The following is a 17,545-nucleotide window of genomic DNA, read 5'->3' as shown; positions in this document are numbered from 1 at the left end:
TACATTTAAAATAATAAAAAGTTAAAAATGTATAATAAATTACTAATTTATATTTGTTAAAAAAATTTGATTTTTGATGCAGCCATTATTCAGTTTTATCTGCTTATTTTCCAACCCAATTTTTTCTATAATTTTCACTAAAGTAGTTTATATTTTAAATCTTTAAAAAAGTAATGCTTTTTCAACCTTTTTAATCAAGTAACAGCAAAAATCTATGAAATATTGATATTTTTTGCTGATTTGAATACAGAAAAAGGTGAATAATTGTGAGTGAACTCTTAAAAAACCAAAGAAAACGAGGTACTATTTGTAAAAGAGTACAGAGTTTGGACCTGTTTTATAATTAATACTTTTAGTGTGATTTTAGTAGTTGTTATCTGTCATTTAACAAACTAGCAGAGACATAATGGTTAAATCGTTAAAAAATACACTTAATAATTGTGTAAAAATGATTGTTGTTTGCAGCATATCTCTATAAATTCGCATGTAGAGTGCAACAGTTGGGAGTGAATGCTTTTATTTTGCATCTGTTTGCCATCAGCATGGCGGTTTTAAACGTCTGTGCGTGTGCTTCACGTTGCACCGATGTTTCACAACTCCACAATCCTCCACATCCTCTTTGCTCACGGTTCATTAAAAAAAAAGACAAAAAAAAAAAACAGCACGTAGAAAGAAGCGTCTGTGAGCGTTCAGCTTGCATAACGTTGGAGCGGAGCGGCGGCTGCCAGCACAGTACAGACGGTAGCGACCCCAGCCAGAATGAAGTGGTTGCTTGAAGAAAATAGCAAAGGCACCAGGTGGAGTGGGTGGCAGAGAGGAGCAGTCTTCTGGGCTGTGAGAATGGCCATTTGCACCGGGGGGGGGGGGGTCCGGCTCCACACTCCTTCCCCGAGCTTCCACCAGCAGCAGCGAGCCGCCGGGCAGACAATGTACAGTAAAGCAAAAGAACACTGGAAGGCGACGAGGACAATCTGCTAAACAATGCTCGCTCACCAAGAGCACTTCTGTTCCGCCATGTGGAGCGAACTGGACCACTTCGTCACCCCCCATCCCATCCCATCCCCTCCTCCTCCTCCGGCTCCTTCTCAACCAGGAAAAATCCCACCACCAACCACCACCCTCTGATTTGTCCTTGGCACCGTCGCCTCTTTATCCCAAGTCTTTCTTATTAAAACAGAAAATATCTCCGAGGTAGAAACCTAAAGTTCGTCGCCCACGCTTCCATCCTCCTCCATGACTTTGGTTAGTTTTTAGTGCACATATGACTGCGGCAGAAAAACTTGCAGACAGGATGTAAACGCCAGATCTGGCCGTGTGGCTGTAAAGATTGCGCTATGTTTGCGGGGGAGGATCGCGACTGGGCCATGTGTCATGTGGGTGAGAAATATCAGCACCTCTCCTTATGCTCCGGAGGATTCGGATCTCTGAAGGAAACACTTGTGCGCTTAATTATCCGAAGTTTAGCTGCTCTGCGGGACGCCGTCCGTGTGCTTTGTGTCTGCGGTGGCGATCCCCAACTAACTGAGTACTTTTACCAGAGTATTGCTTAGTTATGCTCCCAGAAACCTCATATTATTCCTTCAAATCGTGGTTTTTAACCTCCGACGACTGCGTTAGCATCTTAAGGTTTGATGTAAGGTAGCGTTAGCTCATATCTTGAGCCCGTATACCAGTTTTCAGATGGTGTAAAGCTGATTGAAATCCGTCTTTCTTCTGAACCCAAACCCTCCATCTCGGTTTCAAATGCAAATTTTCTTAAAAAACTGCCCAAATTGCCCAAAATCACACCATTAATCAGAGCAAGAACCTAAAAAATGAGAAAACTGGCTGCGTTAGCATCTTAAGGTTTGATGTAAGGTAGCTTTAGCTCAAGTCTTCAGCCAATATTCCAGTTTTCAGATGGTGTAAAGCTGATTAAAATCCGTCTTTATTGTAGCTATGGCTTCTTAACTCTGCTTCTCCATGTCTGTGGAGTATTTAATGTCGATTTATTGCTTATTTTTCAAACAAATCCGTTTCATAAGACCTGTACAAACATCCTCTGAACCCCAGAACACACGGACAACTTTCAATCCTTAAAAACTGACACAAAAAACTACAATTTTCATGACTTGTGTGAACCTGTTAAAGAAGAAAGAAAGATGAACTGCACAGATATGAACTATACTTCGATATTTGTTCATCAAAGTCATATTGTCATTGCAGTGTAGAACAGTGTGATTGCATGTTGCAGATTTTCCCTCATAACATGCAGAGCTGGTGTTCAGATTTTTAGCAATCAAACTATTACAGACGTGTGTTTGGGAGGTTTTAAATGTCAGAAAAGTGGGGTTTTGAAAACATAAAATTATACAGATGAAAATAAAGCATTTGAAAAATAAAGTACTGGCACAAATATTGGAAATTTAGCAAAAATATAGTCAAATGTTACCCAAAAAGCTCCAAAAAGTCATATGTAGAGACTTGTAATTCAGAACTTTCTGCATTTCATTCCCTTTTCGCATGATCTTTAGTTTGCCACACGTTACGCTTTGGATTTGTGGTGTTCCTGCTTCTGTTTGCATTAAGAAAAACCTGCCTGAATTCTCAACAGATGAAGTTTTCAGATACATTTTTGATGCAGGGAGCCACACACTTTCTTCACATCTGAGCTGGAAACTTTTCACCAAATTTCAGGTGGATGTTTACTCTGAAACCAGCTGTGTTTGTCAGAAATAGTCGGTCGGATCGGTGCAGAGAGCAGCAGACGGATTCTGAATATAAACTGCACCGAGCAGTCTGAACTCAGAGCCCAGAGCCGGTTAGCAGCCTTAAGAGTCACAGGTACAAAGTAATGTACAGTATTTGTGCTGCAGAGTTTGTTTACGCGTGACTCACCGCCACAACATGTTTCCCGTCTGATTTGTCACTTCCTCAGTCCCACAGAAGCTGCTTTAAGTCATACACTGATATTAGTTGACATTAAGAGAGCCCCGTCTGCTTGATTCGTTATTTATGCAGCCTTAATTTTCTGTAACTCCTCTGAACTCACTGGAAGCTTTATATAAAACTGTCAGTCACGGCCGTGTCTCTCTGGCTATTTTCGGTTTTTCTGCCGCTGTGTGGGAGGACATTTGATAAGGAGGATGCTTCAGCGGTGATTTTATGGAGAAGCAGCTTCAGATAATGTGAACATATTGTCGTTCTGGGCCTTCTTCTTTCCTTTTTATTAACAGAGCTGCTTTTGTTTTCCCTCTGCAGCCCCAGCATGAGGGTCTCCTTCATCGTCTTCTCGGCCCGAGCTGAAGTTCTGCTGCCTCTGACCGGAGACAGGTACGAAACTCAGCCCAGATTCCTGATTGGCTCCTCAGTGACAAGTTCAGGGTGAAGGGTTTCCACATTTGGAAGCTAATCCTAAAAACTGGTGCAACAAAAGCAAGAAATATGCAACAATTTTTTTTTTCTTTTTTCCATCGCTAAATTCCACAAATCTAAGCTTAAAATTGAGATATTACATCAAAATGTCTTTATTCTTACGTGTTTTGTTTGAAAATTTTGCTAATAAATAACTTCTCCAATAAGATTCTGTCAAAAACAAACAAAAAAATCTCCATTCCTTAGAGATAACGAGATTGGATTCAATTTTATTGTTCTAAGTCAGTAAAATTCAGTTTAGAATCTAACCAGAAATGTGAAAGCAGCAGACTGTGGCTTTATATATGTCAGGGTAGAGACTGCGATTTGGTAGAATTGGAGTTTCTACCAGTAGAGATTGCGATTGTAATCTCTATTAGTAGAAACTCCAATCCTACCAGTAGAGATGGAACTTTAAATCTGACCCCTGCCCTGACCCTGACCCTAACCTTAAAATCTAACCTTAGCCCTGACAAATCTCTACTGGTAGGATTGGAGTTTCTACTGGTAGAGACTCCAATCGCAATCTCTACCGGTAGAAACTCCAATTCTACCAAATCGCAGTCTCTACCCTGACATATACATTGGTTTGTACACCCCCCTGTCAAAGGTTTTAGGACACTTTCTCATTCAAATAAAGTAGAACCTGTCCTACAACTTTTGACAGGGGGTGTATCTACCAAATTTGGTCCACATATGCAGCACATCAGGCTGAACAAAAAAGTCAGTGACAGCCACATTCCAAACCCAACAGGAAGTGAGCTATTTGGCTTTGAATGTCAGATTTTGTTCTTTTTTTCTAGAGCAAACTCCTCCTAGGGGGAAACTCCAATTCACCTCAAATTGGGCCAGTACATACAGGAGGCCTTAATGATCCAAAGTTATTAAAATCTTTTTTCAAAGTCAAAGGCGTGTCCGTGGCGGCCTCTGGAATTTTGATTCTTCGCCATGAAATTTCAAATGCTGTGTAAATGCCCTGAACATGCTCCAATCTGCCTGAAACTTTACATGTATGATCAGAGTCTGCCCTGATCACATCCATGTGATGAAATACACCCCCTGTCAAATGTTGGAGGACAGGTTCTACTTTATTTGAATGAGAAAGTGTCCTAAAACTTTTGACAGGGGGTGTACGTACCCAGATAGTACTAGTTCTTATGTAAATTAATTAATTTTATTTAACTGTTTTTTTCCCATTATCCTATTTGCTGCTGCAGTAATGACAGTTTCCCCACTGCGGGATCAATAAAGGCTTTGTCAGTTTTTAATTATTTGCTTTTTTTCATGAGTTTTGCGTCTCTACAAATGAAGTAGCTGAGTCTAACAGTATCTCAACATAAAAACAGACACTTTGCCCAGATGGTCTGCTCCTGTTGCATAAACAGTCGACGCTTCTTTCTTGAAAAGACTGCTGATTGTACTTTTAACTCAGAACAAAAGCGTTTCTTTCATTGCTCGATGGCTAAAGTTCAACTACACGAAACAGCAACAGCACAAGAAGAGCCGACAGTACAAAGAAAACAAGCTTGTCGGTCATGAAAGACGCCGATCTCTGGAGCTGCTTGAACTTTACTGATGTTTATTCAAGTTTTGCCTGGAAGTCGAACACTGACAAACAAGTTTCAGACCCTTTATCCTGTTTTTATAATGTGTTTTAGATATATTTGTGTTTTTTGGTCTCTCAAACTGTCTTTATTTGCTTCTGGAACCAACAGAAACCAACAAAACTAATGGCAATAATGATAAAAATGAATCAATAAGATCCCAAACATGCAATATAAGTAAAATGTATGAGTTTAGTCACTGTTTTTGATTCAGAAAATGCTACAACAGCAGCCCAGCAAGTTTAAATATTGGGGTTAAAACCTTACAGTGGTATTTATGGTGCAGTTTGACCTGAATAATTCACATATTACGGGTTAAAATCCTACAAAAAGTATATAAAATATGACCTTAACTGCATAGAATACATGCTGAGGCTGCAGGTTTATTATTTAAACAGAAAAACCTACTATTGCAGTACTCTAGCTCAGAGTCTACGGTGTTATAAAGTACAAAACTTAACTTACTGATTAAAATATTGAGGCTAAAACCCTACAGTATTATTAATTATGGAGATTATTCAGACTAATTTAGAGCAAAAGTTAAAAAATGTACAAAAAAAACAACAAATCCATGAATTTCCAGCATCCTCCATGAGCACTCTTTGTTTTTATATGTAAGTCTAGCAGTAGAGAATATGAAATGTATCCATGAAAAAAAAGATATTAAAGCAAAAATCTAAACATTTGATATCAGATGAACAGAGTTTCTGCAGCTCGTCTGTTTATGTATGTTCGTCTGTCAGCAAATTGTGCGAAAACCAGCAGGAAGAACCTGTTTACGTAGTTGAAGTTTGGATCAGGAAAACTTTATTTACACTGAAAAGACCGCATTCTCCCAGTGAACTTGTGCCTCCATGCGTTTTACAGCATTCTTGGCTCGGTGGTGATCTTGGCTTCTTGCGTCACGTTTCTGATGATGACTTTCAGTTGAGGTTAGAGGTTCAGTGCAGCTCTAGAGGCCAAAAAAAACGAGCTTCTCCTTTCATGAGAACTCGTACTTCTTCAAACGGCTTCGACCACAGATTTGCACCACATCCCATCACAGCTGTACAGTGGCTGCACAAATCATCGTTAATGAAGAGTTCTCGACCCGCACAGCTTATTGGAAATGAGCATGCATGGTGTGTCTTCTTGGTGCCATTTTGTGTCTCTTTGTGGTTGTTTTGTGTGATATTGTGGTTGTTTTGTGTCATTTTGAGGTCATTTTGTGTCTCTTTGTGGTTGTTTTGTGTGATATTGTGGTTGTTTTGTGTCATTTTGAGGTCATTTTGTGTCTCTTTGTGGTTGTTTTGTGTGATATTGTGGTTGTTTTGTGTCATTTTGAGGTCATTTTGTGTCTCTTTGTGGTTGTTTTGTGTGATATTGTGGTTGTTTTGTGTCTGTTTGTGGTCGTTTTGTGTCTCTTTGTGGTTGTTTTGTGTCTGTTTGTGGTTGTTTTATGTCTCTTTGTGGTTTTGTGTCATTTTGTGGTCGTTCTGTGTATCTTTGTGATCGGTTTGTGTGATTTTTGTGGTCGTTTTGTGTCTCTTTGTGGTCGTTTTGTGTATATTTGTGGTTGTTTTGTTTCTTTTTGTGGTTGTTCTGTGTCTCTTTGTGGTCGTTTGTGTATATTTGTGGTTGTTTTGTTTCTTTTTGTGGTTGTTCTGTGTATCTTTGTGGTCGTTTTGTGTCTCTTTGTGGTCGTTTTGTGTCTGTTTGTGGTTGTTTTGTGTCATTTTGTGGTTGTTTTGTGTCATTTTGAGGTCATTTTGTGTCTCTTTGTGGTTGTTTTGTGTGATATTGTGTTTGTTTTGTGTCTGTTTGTGGTCGTTTTGTGTCTCTTTGTGGTTGTTTTGTGTCTGTTTGTGGTTGTTTTATGTCTCTTTGTGGTTTGTGTCATTTTGTGGTCGTTCTGTGTATCTTTGTGGTCGGTTTGTGTGATTTTTGTGGTCGTTTTGTGTCTCTTTGTGGTCGTTTTGTGTATATTTGTGGTTGTTTTGTTTCTTTTTGTGGTTGTTCTGTGTATCTTTGTGGTCGTTTTGTGTCTCTTTGTGGTCGTTTTGTGTCTGTTTGTGGTTGTTTTGTGTCATTTTGTGGTTGTTTTGTGTGATATTGTGGTTGTTTTGTGTCATTTTGAGGTCATTTTGTGTCTCTTTGTGGTCGTTTTGTGTCTCTTTGTGGTCGTTTTGTGTGTCTCTTTGTGGTTGTTTTGTGTCTCTTTGTGGTCATTTTGTGTCATCAGTAGAAACATGTTTCTCCATGCTGAATGTATCTCCAACACCTTGCTCCTCTGTTCACTGTTTCTGAGCCATGCTGCTTTATTTTACTGATCCAGTAACTTTGATTTTCCTCTCAGTTTCTCTTGTCGTCTCTGTTTGTGTCATTTTTTGTCTCTGTGGGACAGTGATGTCTCTGATCTGTCATTTAGTGGCTTATTTCTGTCCTCACAACTCCTATTTTGTCTTGTAATTTTCATTTTCCGTCTCCTTTTGCGTCTTTTGTGGCCTTTTTGTTTCTGATTTTCACTTGTATTTGCCATTTTATGCCACATTTTGGTCATTTTATTTTAATTTACTTGTGTGTTTTAAGGTACGAGATTGAAGAAGGTCTGCGGCGTCTGAAGGCTGTGACTCCGGCAGGTGAAACGTACATGCACGAGGGGATCAAACAGGTCAGTTTGCCTCCTCAGATGTGTAATTTACATGTTATTGTGTACAAGATTGAGATTAAGCGTCACATATTTAAACCCGAAGGCCACAGCTCAGATTCAGAAGCAGTCCATCAAGTCGTCCAGCATCATTTTGGCCCTGACGGATGGAAAACTGGCCGTTTACGTCCACGAACTCACCGTGAAGCAGGTGACCGCATCATTCGCTTCTTTTATCCACAAGTTTCTGCTTGTTTTCTGTTTTTACGGTGCGGTTTTTTCTCCTCTTTAACCTGTTGCCGTGTATCTTCCCCCCCTGCAGGCTGACGAAGCGAGGAAATACGGCGCTCGTGTTTACTGTGTGGGAATCAAGGACTTCGACGAGCAGCAGGTAACGGAGCTTAAGTCCTAATCTGCAGCAGAGCAGCCTGTGTGCTCAGAGATTAGCATCTTTTGTTGAAGACACTTTCACGTGTTGGAAGAGTGTCAATAAAGGTAAACAGCAGCGGCGTTTGGAAGGATGTTCCACCTCAAAATCAGCTCATGCAGGCCTGAACGGCGGCTGGAAAAAGTGGATAATTCGCTCCACGGCAGAGATCAGAGGCTTGACTTGGTGTCATTTGCTGTGGATTTATGTGGTGACAAATTCTAATGGCAGAAGCAAAGATTCTTAAATCAGAGCTGCTCAGTGAGCTGCTTTTTACAGATGTTCGTCGAGATGTTTAGCTCATAGTCGCTGTTTTGCCAGAATAAGGTGAAATCTTGTGCATCCAGTGGAGTTTGACAGCTTCCAGGAAAGTTTTAGTTCCATTTTCAGTTTTTTTTAATCTTCTGTAATGATCAACAGATGTTTTTAAAGAAATTTAAAGGATGCATAATGTTGGATTTTTGCAGAAATGCGACATACTGATATTTTTAACCCATTTTGGCAGATTAAAGATATGCATATGTTTGTTTTCCACCTGACTGAAGAGAACTTTGAGTCTCTCCTGTAGTGAAATTAACACATGGAAAGCTTGATGTGTAAGTTAAGTTTTATTTTGCGTCTACATCTGCAAGTGGTTCACCAGATAAGAGTAGATATATTATTTTTATGGGACATTTTCAAACAAAACATATTATCCTGACAGATGTTATCTCTCTGTCAGTGTTCATTTGAGCTGAATCTGTTTCATTTTAAAGCAGATATTGTGTATTATTGGATGTTTTTGCATTTTTATTTAGTTTATGAAATTACACCGAACATTAAGTGAATTTGTAGTGGGAATATTGCTTATAATGCAATTTTTTGATGCATCCGGTGGCATTTTCCAGCTTCCAGGAAAGTTTCTGTTAAATTTTCTTTCTTTTTTTCATCTTCTGCAGTGATCAGCAAATGGTTTGATTGAGTTTAAAAGATTTTGAAAGGATGCATAATGTTGGATTTTTGCAGAAGTACAACATGCTGATATCTTTTCACTCATTTTGACTGACTGACAATATATGCGTGTTTATTTTCCACCTGACTGATGAGAACTTTGAGTCTCTTCTCTACTGGAATTAACATCTCAGTATATCTGTTATTATCCTGGTGACCCGCTTGCAGATGTAGATGTGAAGTAAAACCACTTTAACTTACATGTCAAGCTTTCCACATTTATTTTTAATCTGACATTTTCAAACAAAACTGTAAACTTTTATCCTGAAAGATGTTATCTCTCTGTCAGTGTTCATTTCAGCTGAATCTATTTTATTTTAACCCTTAAGCTTCAGTGTCCCGCCGGCGGTACACCTACTAATTTGCATAGGAATTTCAAGAATGTCCGACGGCTGCAAACGCGATTATACAAACACTATACGCCGATGGAAAGCTTAGATTCTCATGAATCTGCCGGTATAAACCACTTTCAGATGCGATTACCACAGCGGGTGAGAAAAACACATTTGTCCGACAAAAACGAGTATTCATCCATCCGTTCTCTATACACGGCTTCAACGTACACAGCGCGACTCACATTTCCGGGTTTATTATTACACACAAAAAAAAAGATTCCACAAAAAACGGCCATAATCCAACCTTTTACATCCAGATGACACAAGCCAGTAAACTATTTTGTCCAAAACATGTCCTGAAGTCGGTATAAAATCCACGAATCGGTCGTTTTCATGGAAATGCACCTCCCGATGCCCGTCCAATATTCCCTGTATTTTTCGTAATTTTTTTTATTTAAAAATAGAATATTAGCGATTTTTTTGTACTGAAAACGGCTGGAATTGACTGAAGCTTAAAGGGTTAAAGCAGATATTATTGTGTATTATTGGATGTTTTTGACATTTCTGTCTTATCTAAAAAAATGAAAGGAGACAGAGAGAAACCATGTATGAATGTATGACTTGCAACACAGAACATTAGTTGAATTAGAAGTGGGAATATTGCGGTTATGGGGCATATAATGCTTTTTTTGTACTATTAAAGTGTAATTTACTCTCATCTTATGATGCAGCAATATTTAATGACTAAATGGAAACGCAAACTAAATCTAAACTAAAACATAAAACTGCATCAGTTGCATCGACTACAGTTACTTACGTTACACAAATGTCAAATAAAATGACGTTGTTTACGTTGTAAATACCAACAATAGGCAGCTGTTCACTGCAAGAACTCATGCTGGTCAGAGATTTCAGACTGTCTGTTTCCACTGAGGTGCAGAATCCAGCAGCTTTAAGTCCAAGTGTGACGAAACGACACCAAAAAGTCGACAGAATTATAGTTCTATGTAGAAAATAGAGCATTGGAGGTTTGTTATGTTAGCATATGTGGTGGATTTTTAGTTGGTGATGGCGAGAACATCAAGAAAACCAAAAACTGTCCTTTGTTGTCCTTTCCTAGATGATCAGGGTCTCTCAGAGACACTTAGTCTAGAATAAAATGCTTTTTTTCATCTGAAAATAGTCATAAAAGAGCCTCCACAGGGGGGATTCTTGATGATAAAACAAAAAATGGTCAAATATTACCAAAAAATACACAATTATCACAGAGAAAGTGCATTACCATTCATATCAAAGTACAAAGAAATGTACTTTTTCATGCAAGTGTGCTTTAAGTGCACATAAATTAGCTTCTTGTGATTAAAGACTTTGGGTTTAGGGCATTTCTAGAAGCTAAAGTAGTGAGAATTGATGGTTAAAGTGTAAATGTGGCTTCAAACAGACGATTCTTTCCAAGTTTCCTGATAAAAATCACAATATTTGCTCGCAAATTTCTCTTTTGGACGATAGAAACTCAGTTAAACGCTGATGTTTTTCATTTTTGTGAGCTTTTTTTTTGATTAAAACTGTAGAGAAAAAGTATTATTTATGTTTGAATTTTAGTCTCTACAACTTCTAATTTCACCCTGTTTGTCTGCGCTGCACCAGAGTCAGGTTTGTTTTCCATCCTCGTGTCAGTGATGTCTGCAGCTTCACCGTCTCTGCTGCAGCATGGTGGCCTGTCCCCTGTAACCATTGGTAACCATCCCGCCACCAGCTCTTATTAAGTCAAAAACAAAGGCAATATTGCTCCCAGTTTGTGCTGCAGTGATATTTTTTTTTTATAGTTGAGCAAAGTGTTTGCCACAGTCATGCCATCTGCTTCGTCTCCTCCTGCCCGCGATATGAAAGCAAAGACAGTGCTCAGTCATAAAGAGGAGGACAGAAAAAGCAGAAAGCAGCATTAAATCAGCACTACTCCTTGTTTACTCCACTCTTCCATCCATTCCAACAGCTTGCCGACATCGCCGACACCAAGGACCATGTGTTTCCTGTCAAAGATGGCTTCCACGCTCTCAAAGGCATCGTCAATTCCGTAAGTTTGCTGCCACTCTTGCGTGCTGAAATTCCTCCTCTCTGCAAGAAAAAGTCACATTTTGCAGGTTTTCTCCTCGTTTTTTAGAGGATGCAGATCAAATGTGAGGCAGGAGGGACTTGTTGCCTTTGGCTTTGTTGGGAGTTTGTCGCAATTTAGAGTGAAACCTCGGTGAACTTCCTGCAAAGCTGCATGGAAAGCGTCTGTGGAAATAAGTGCTCATCCTGTCCTCGCTGCAGTAGACGGGGATGGGAGCAGCTTTACAAGTAGTCACTGTCCGCGTGACGCCGATTCAACACTGTTTTTATTGTGTCCAGCCTCGAAATTCCACACAAACGGCTCTTTGCGGAGTAAGAACGAGCATCTTCTCGGAGTAAAACTGTGATCAGAGGATGTCTGAGTGCCTTAAACAGTGTTTATGAAGTTTCCCATGCAGCCTCCTCGTCCTCTGCCAGCCAATTAGTGATACTTTCCATTTGCAGTCGGCCAAAGCGGGGGTTTGTGTGGCACAGTTTAGTTTTTTTTTTCTTACATGAATGTGAGCCCGGAGCCCCGCAGAGCTCCGCTGACCTGAGCTGGACTTACATCTGTGTCGGAGCCGACAAGGCCGGCAGTGTTTGGGTGAAAGAGCAGAAAGTAGCCGAGCTGTCAGACACGCAGCTGGAAGCAGCGCCGAGCCAAAGGGTGCGACTGGTTCATGTCTGCGTAATGCAAAGAGCTGCAAACGATGACTGATGGTGCAGCTTCAGGCAAGACTGCTGTACAAAGAAGCACCTAAAGCTGTGTGTGCACGAGTGATTGGGTCAAAAACGACCAGTGTAAAAATAATTTTTGTCATTTTAGATCAGAATAATCATTAGTATCATTGTTTGTAATATATTTTTGTCCGCACAGGAATGATTTCATGTTTGAAATGTGTTTATTTTTCACTTTATAACAGATTTTGAACATTTTTATGATTGAAAAAGAAGAATATTACAACATATTAGAGCATTTTTCCACTCTTTGTCACCAGCTGTTGCTCCAGTTTGTGCACTGCATCACTTGTATGATTTTTATCAGTGATAAAGAGCTTAGGGTAGCCAAACAAATATCTTTAAAAATATAAAAGGAAGCTTATAAATTCAAATGGAATGACATGAAAAACATGTTGTTTGAGGAATAGCTTGAAAATGAATGATAAAAACTTTTCATTATAAAAATATTGCAGGAAACAATTATTATGATATCTCTCTGCATCTAAGGGTTAATGGATCTAACATAAGTGGGTCAGAAATGACAAGAATCATTGTGTTTTTGTGTCATTTTTTTTGTCATTTTGGTTCAGAACAATCATTTGCGTCATTGTTTGTATTCTATTTTTGTCCACACAGGAATGATTTCATGTTTGAAATGTGTTTATCTTTCACTTTATACGAGATTTTGAACATTTTTTATACATTTTTTATTCATTATTTTTATCTTTCTTTTTATTGATTTTTTTTTCAGAACAGGGAAATATACACATGAAAGAAAAGAAAAGAAAACATAGTATACATGTGACAGTCATAGTGCTAGATGCAGGAAAGATAATGGAAGATAATAAAAGCACCCAGAGAGCACAGTCCTCCTCCAAGGCTGCTCATTCCCCCTTATGGCATTGTCAGAAATGCAGCATTTTTTTAGTAGTTGGTGATCAGAAATCACAGCAACATAGAATGTGTCCATTTAATACAGATGTACCTACAGACATCATGACCTTGCGGTGAGCACAGGCGTGTGTTATGCGTGTGCATGTTATGTACGGATTAGGGCTGGCCTGAATAAGGCTTTCTGGCCTCCGAATATTCGGGCCCTATTGAAGATGAATATTCGTTCCGCTCTGTAACATCCGATGGGGAGGGGGACGGCCCGAATATTTGTATCCGTTCGTCTGGTCTCCCGGGTTCAAATTTTGCCTTTGTTTTGTCTTCAGTTAAACTGAAGAATTCCCAAACCGCGGAGGTCTTCAACATCTCGTCTTGTGTTTATGCAACAAAGTGAAGCGTGACGTCAGAGTCAGCAGCAACCCGGCCATTCGGGTGGTGGAAACAAACAGGAATGGATGAGCCGAGATGAACTGAACACGGCGGGATGAGCCGAAGTGGGTCGAAAAGAGACGAGACGAGCTCCGAATATTTTCGTCTGGGGGGAGGAAAGGGTGATCACATAGACATATGTGTGTATGTCGGGGTGAATATTCGGATACCAAAATTAATATCCGGATACCACCGTAGTGAACGAATATTCGGATATTCGGGATATTCGGGTCCAGCCCTAGTACGGATACCGAATCACGTGACCTAAATATGTAGCAGGCAACGGGAACTGATGGGACTCAGAAACACCCCCACAATTTAATCAGTTGTTCCTTGGATCATTTCTGATGGATAAGTCTGCACTGGTGGATTTGTGGTAGGATCACAATCATGTGATCGTCAGCAGGCAGCTGATGTAGCGTTCACTTGTTGTCATGGTTACAGTGACGCCTTGCCACTATCTCACAATGATACAGAAATCTTTAACAAATCCGTGGATCCAGACTAAAAGCTGCATCACTGGCAAAATCTAATCACTTGGTCCTTGTATCATTTCTGACCTTCCCTGAAAATTTCATCCAAATCCGTTGGTCCATTTTTCAGTAATGTTGCACACAGACGGACAGACGTACGCCGATCGTCACACAGTAATCATCCCTTATAAGCAAGTCTGTTCTCGCCCATCTTGTTGCGAAAAGATGAACTGTAGCACCAAAACAGAACCTCAGTCTCTCTAAAATAATAACTTCAGACGTTAGAGACTTGATTTTGAACATTTTAATAATTGAAAATGTAGAATATTACCCAGAACAGCAACAGAAGAACATATTTCCACTGCTTTTTAACATCTTCTGGAAGCCTGAAGCCACAGTTGACAGATCATGAGACATTTATTAAGCTGCTTTAAATCATTGACAGGTTCATGGATTCATGCAGCTTCGTACGGGTTTCAAGTTAGTTTAACCCTTTCATGCGCAACATGTTTTGCATCAAAGGGTTAAACCAATTAGAACCATTTTAGACTAAGTTTGACACATCGGTTTGGGTTAAATTAGGAGTAAATTTGAAGAAGTTTTTGACCCCGAAACTCCAAAATTTGTCCAAACTGACTCAAAATTGTATTTGAAATTACTGTAAACGGGGCAAAACTGTGTTTAAAGTTTTTAAATCTTCCCCTGTGACTCCTAGTGTGTTGAAAGTTACTCAGGAAATACAGATATTACAAGAAAACGACCTCACCACACCCACTTGTGCATTAAGGGTTAAAATCTTGGACTGCTGGTGCCAAATGCACTTTCATATTTATGCTGGACAGATTTTCTTTTGTCTGACCTCATTTCTTTGTCGATTTTGTGCACGTTTGCTGCAGAACGAGCGATTATAATGCAGCCACAATTTATTCAAAGCAGGCGCAGTGGTCGTTGAATCAGTCGAGTCTGAGTAATGGTGGAAAATCCTGAGAAAATGAACAAACGACACAAGAATATCACCAACTACGAGCAGCATATTACATTAAAACATGAGTAAAGCGTTTTATTAGTCGTATTTGAAGGGAAATATGCTTCTAATCGTCTCGTTAAAGCCGCTTTTTTGCGTGATTTTGAAGCATGTGCAGAAATGCTGCATTTTTGTGTGCAACATAACTATAAAACAAGTATTTTTTTGGCATGCATTTATGCATTTTTATGCAATTTTATATAAATTCCTTGTAGCATGCCCATTTATTAATGTTTTGTCGTGATAATTTTTAATTATATTCACTTGTTTTTATTGTTTCAAGCATCGGATGTGCACAAACGCAGCATTCTCAGCGTGACAGAACCTGAAAATTAATGATTTTTTTGGTGTATTTATGCATTTTTATGCAATTTCATGTATTTCACTGGTACTAGACCTATTTATTTGTAGATTTTTTATTTTATTGATTTATTTTTGTTCATTTTAAGCGCTTAGTTTATTATCCAAGGTGGAAAATCCTCAAAAAATGAAGATACGACACAAGAATATCGTCAACTCTGAGCAGCATATTCCATTAAAACATGAATAAAGCATTTGATTAGTCATATTTAGAGGGAAGTATGCTTCTAATCTTGTCATTAAAGTCGTTCTTATTGTGTGATTTTGAGGCTTGTGCAAAAATGCAGCATTTTGTGTGCGTCAGAACTCTAAAATTTATCCATTTTTGTGTATTTTTATGCAGTTTCATGTATTTTACTGATACTAGACCTATTTATTTCTATATATTTTTTATTTTACTGACACATTTTATTGATTTAAAGCACTTAGAGTTCATTATAGAGTCTGGGTAATGGTGGAAAATCCTCGAAAAACAAGAATATCGTCGACTCGGAGCAGCATATTCCATTAAAACATGAATAAAGCATTTGATTAGTCATATTTAGAGGGAAATATGCTTCTAATCTTCTCGTTAAAGTCGTTCTTTTTGCGTGATTCGATGTGTTTCACGACAGAATGAAAAGCAGCTCGTCCCTGTGGTCCGGTCTCCCAGCGCTGCGACGCTTCCAGCATCCAAATGAAACGCCGAGCATTCCTCTCTGATTAGTAATACTGGATTCCTGACTAGTTGGCCTCCTCGCTCCTCCGTCGGATTTCTGAGGATTTGAGATCATCTGTGCAGCCTTTTTGCTGCAGGATTGTCGCTGCCTGTGCGACCAGAGCGACGGAACTCGCAGAGAAGAGCTCGGGGAAGTTTCCGGACCCTCGTTTAGCTCGTTTGCTTCCTCTCTTTACCGTAAAAAGAGTTCAGCGACCTTCAGTGTTTGGATGTACGGCAGAGAGTGCAGCTTCGTCTTTGCAGAAAAACCAAAAAAAAAACAAAAAACCCAGCAGTTACAACACTGGCTGAGACATTTGGATGACTCTGGGTATTTGGACGCCTGCCTCCTTTTCCCTCTGCAGCCGTAAACAATGTTTGCCACCAGATCCCAGAGAAAAGCGAGCAGAGGCCTCCTAATCTCTCTTATTTTTTAATATCGGATCCACTTTGTTCGTCTCCTAACCTCGACAAATGACTCCATTTAAGCACATTCCTTTAAAAAGAAGTGCAGGTTTCCTCACATTTCCTTCCCGACGTCAGTTTTGTTTTATTCTCCCCCCTTTTTTTTTCTCGGGGCACTGCCAAGGAAGTAATTAGACGGGGAAAATAGTGGCACAGAGGAGCAGCAGCAGATCCTTTTCCCTCCCAGCTGTCATCTACAACCCTCTCGCCTTTTAACAACTCCATATCAAGCCATCACATTTAATAAGGCCGCTGTAAACACTTCCGTCTTCCGCCTCCTCCGATTGAAGTTTCGCCCGACGCCGAACGAAAGCTTCAATCCACCTCGGCCTCCGTACCGCCGTTAATGCGCGCCTCTTTTCCCCACTGTGTGCGGGGGGGATTTGCATAGCTTGTCCGCTGTTGATTTATTGATTCGCGGCGGACAGTGCGGCTAGCGGAGGCCTCTTTATATGATAATGCGGGATCCCGGAGGTTTTTAATAGAACCGAGGAGTAGTAATAGTCTCGCATAATTTCCCCATAAAGGCCGACACAGCTGCTGTTCTACCTCCTGTTCCTCCTCGTCGCTTTCCAGCAGCGAGACGTTTCTCAGGTGTTGCGCCCTAATCTGTTTTCTAAACTTGACAGAGGCGATAACGTCCAGGAGTTGATGTATTTATTCTCCTAATGCACCCATTTCCTGTGTTTTTTTCTCTCTCTCCCGCAGATACTGAAGCGATCGTGCACGGAGATCCTGACCGTGGAGCCGTCCAGCGTCTGTGTGAACGGTGAGTGGAAATGTGTGGAAAAATCACACGAAAGAGTGTGACTAAAAGTCCAAAACTTGAAACGTAATCCCGAAAAAAAGAACGTGAGCAGCTGCGATCAGCAAAATTTTGACGTTTTTGCAAGACGAATGATCAATTAACTGTGGAAATGTGTAATTTTCTGTCATTTAATGAAAAATTTGAAGTCAAAATGCGAGATATTCTACATATAACTTAATGTCTGCTAGGTTCACACAATGTTTATTAAGGCT

General features: G+C 39.7%; 1 protein-coding gene across 2 annotated transcripts in view; it reads left to right on the top strand.

Moving 5' to 3' along the window:
- Nucleotides 1-17,545, top strand: part of antxr2a (ANTXR cell adhesion molecule 2a) — a 124,210-nt gene that overhangs the window by 11,437 nt on the left and 95,228 nt on the right. For both annotated transcript variants that reach the window (XM_051950400.1, XM_022206354.2), the window contains exons 3-8: nucleotides 3,241-3,312; nucleotides 7,566-7,647; nucleotides 7,730-7,834; nucleotides 7,946-8,014; nucleotides 11,369-11,449; nucleotides 17,234-17,294. In XM_051950400.1, the coding sequence (XP_051806360.1) occupies nucleotides 3,248-3,312; nucleotides 7,566-7,647; nucleotides 7,730-7,834; nucleotides 7,946-8,014; nucleotides 11,369-11,449; nucleotides 17,234-17,294 (463 nt within the window). In that variant the 5' untranslated portion in view covers nucleotides 3,241-3,247. The remainder of the gene's footprint in view (nucleotides 1-3,240; nucleotides 3,313-7,565; nucleotides 7,648-7,729; nucleotides 7,835-7,945; nucleotides 8,015-11,368; nucleotides 11,450-17,233; nucleotides 17,295-17,545) is intronic.

The sequence above is a fragment of the Acanthochromis polyacanthus genome, chromosome 7, assembly GCF_021347895.1.
Source record: "Acanthochromis polyacanthus isolate Apoly-LR-REF ecotype Palm Island chromosome 7, KAUST_Apoly_ChrSc, whole genome shotgun sequence".
In the NCBI taxonomy this organism is placed as follows: domain Eukaryota; kingdom Metazoa; phylum Chordata; class Actinopteri; family Pomacentridae; genus Acanthochromis; species Acanthochromis polyacanthus.
Note: the sequence above shows the minus strand (reverse complement) of the source record. Positions and strands in the feature narration are given on the sequence as shown.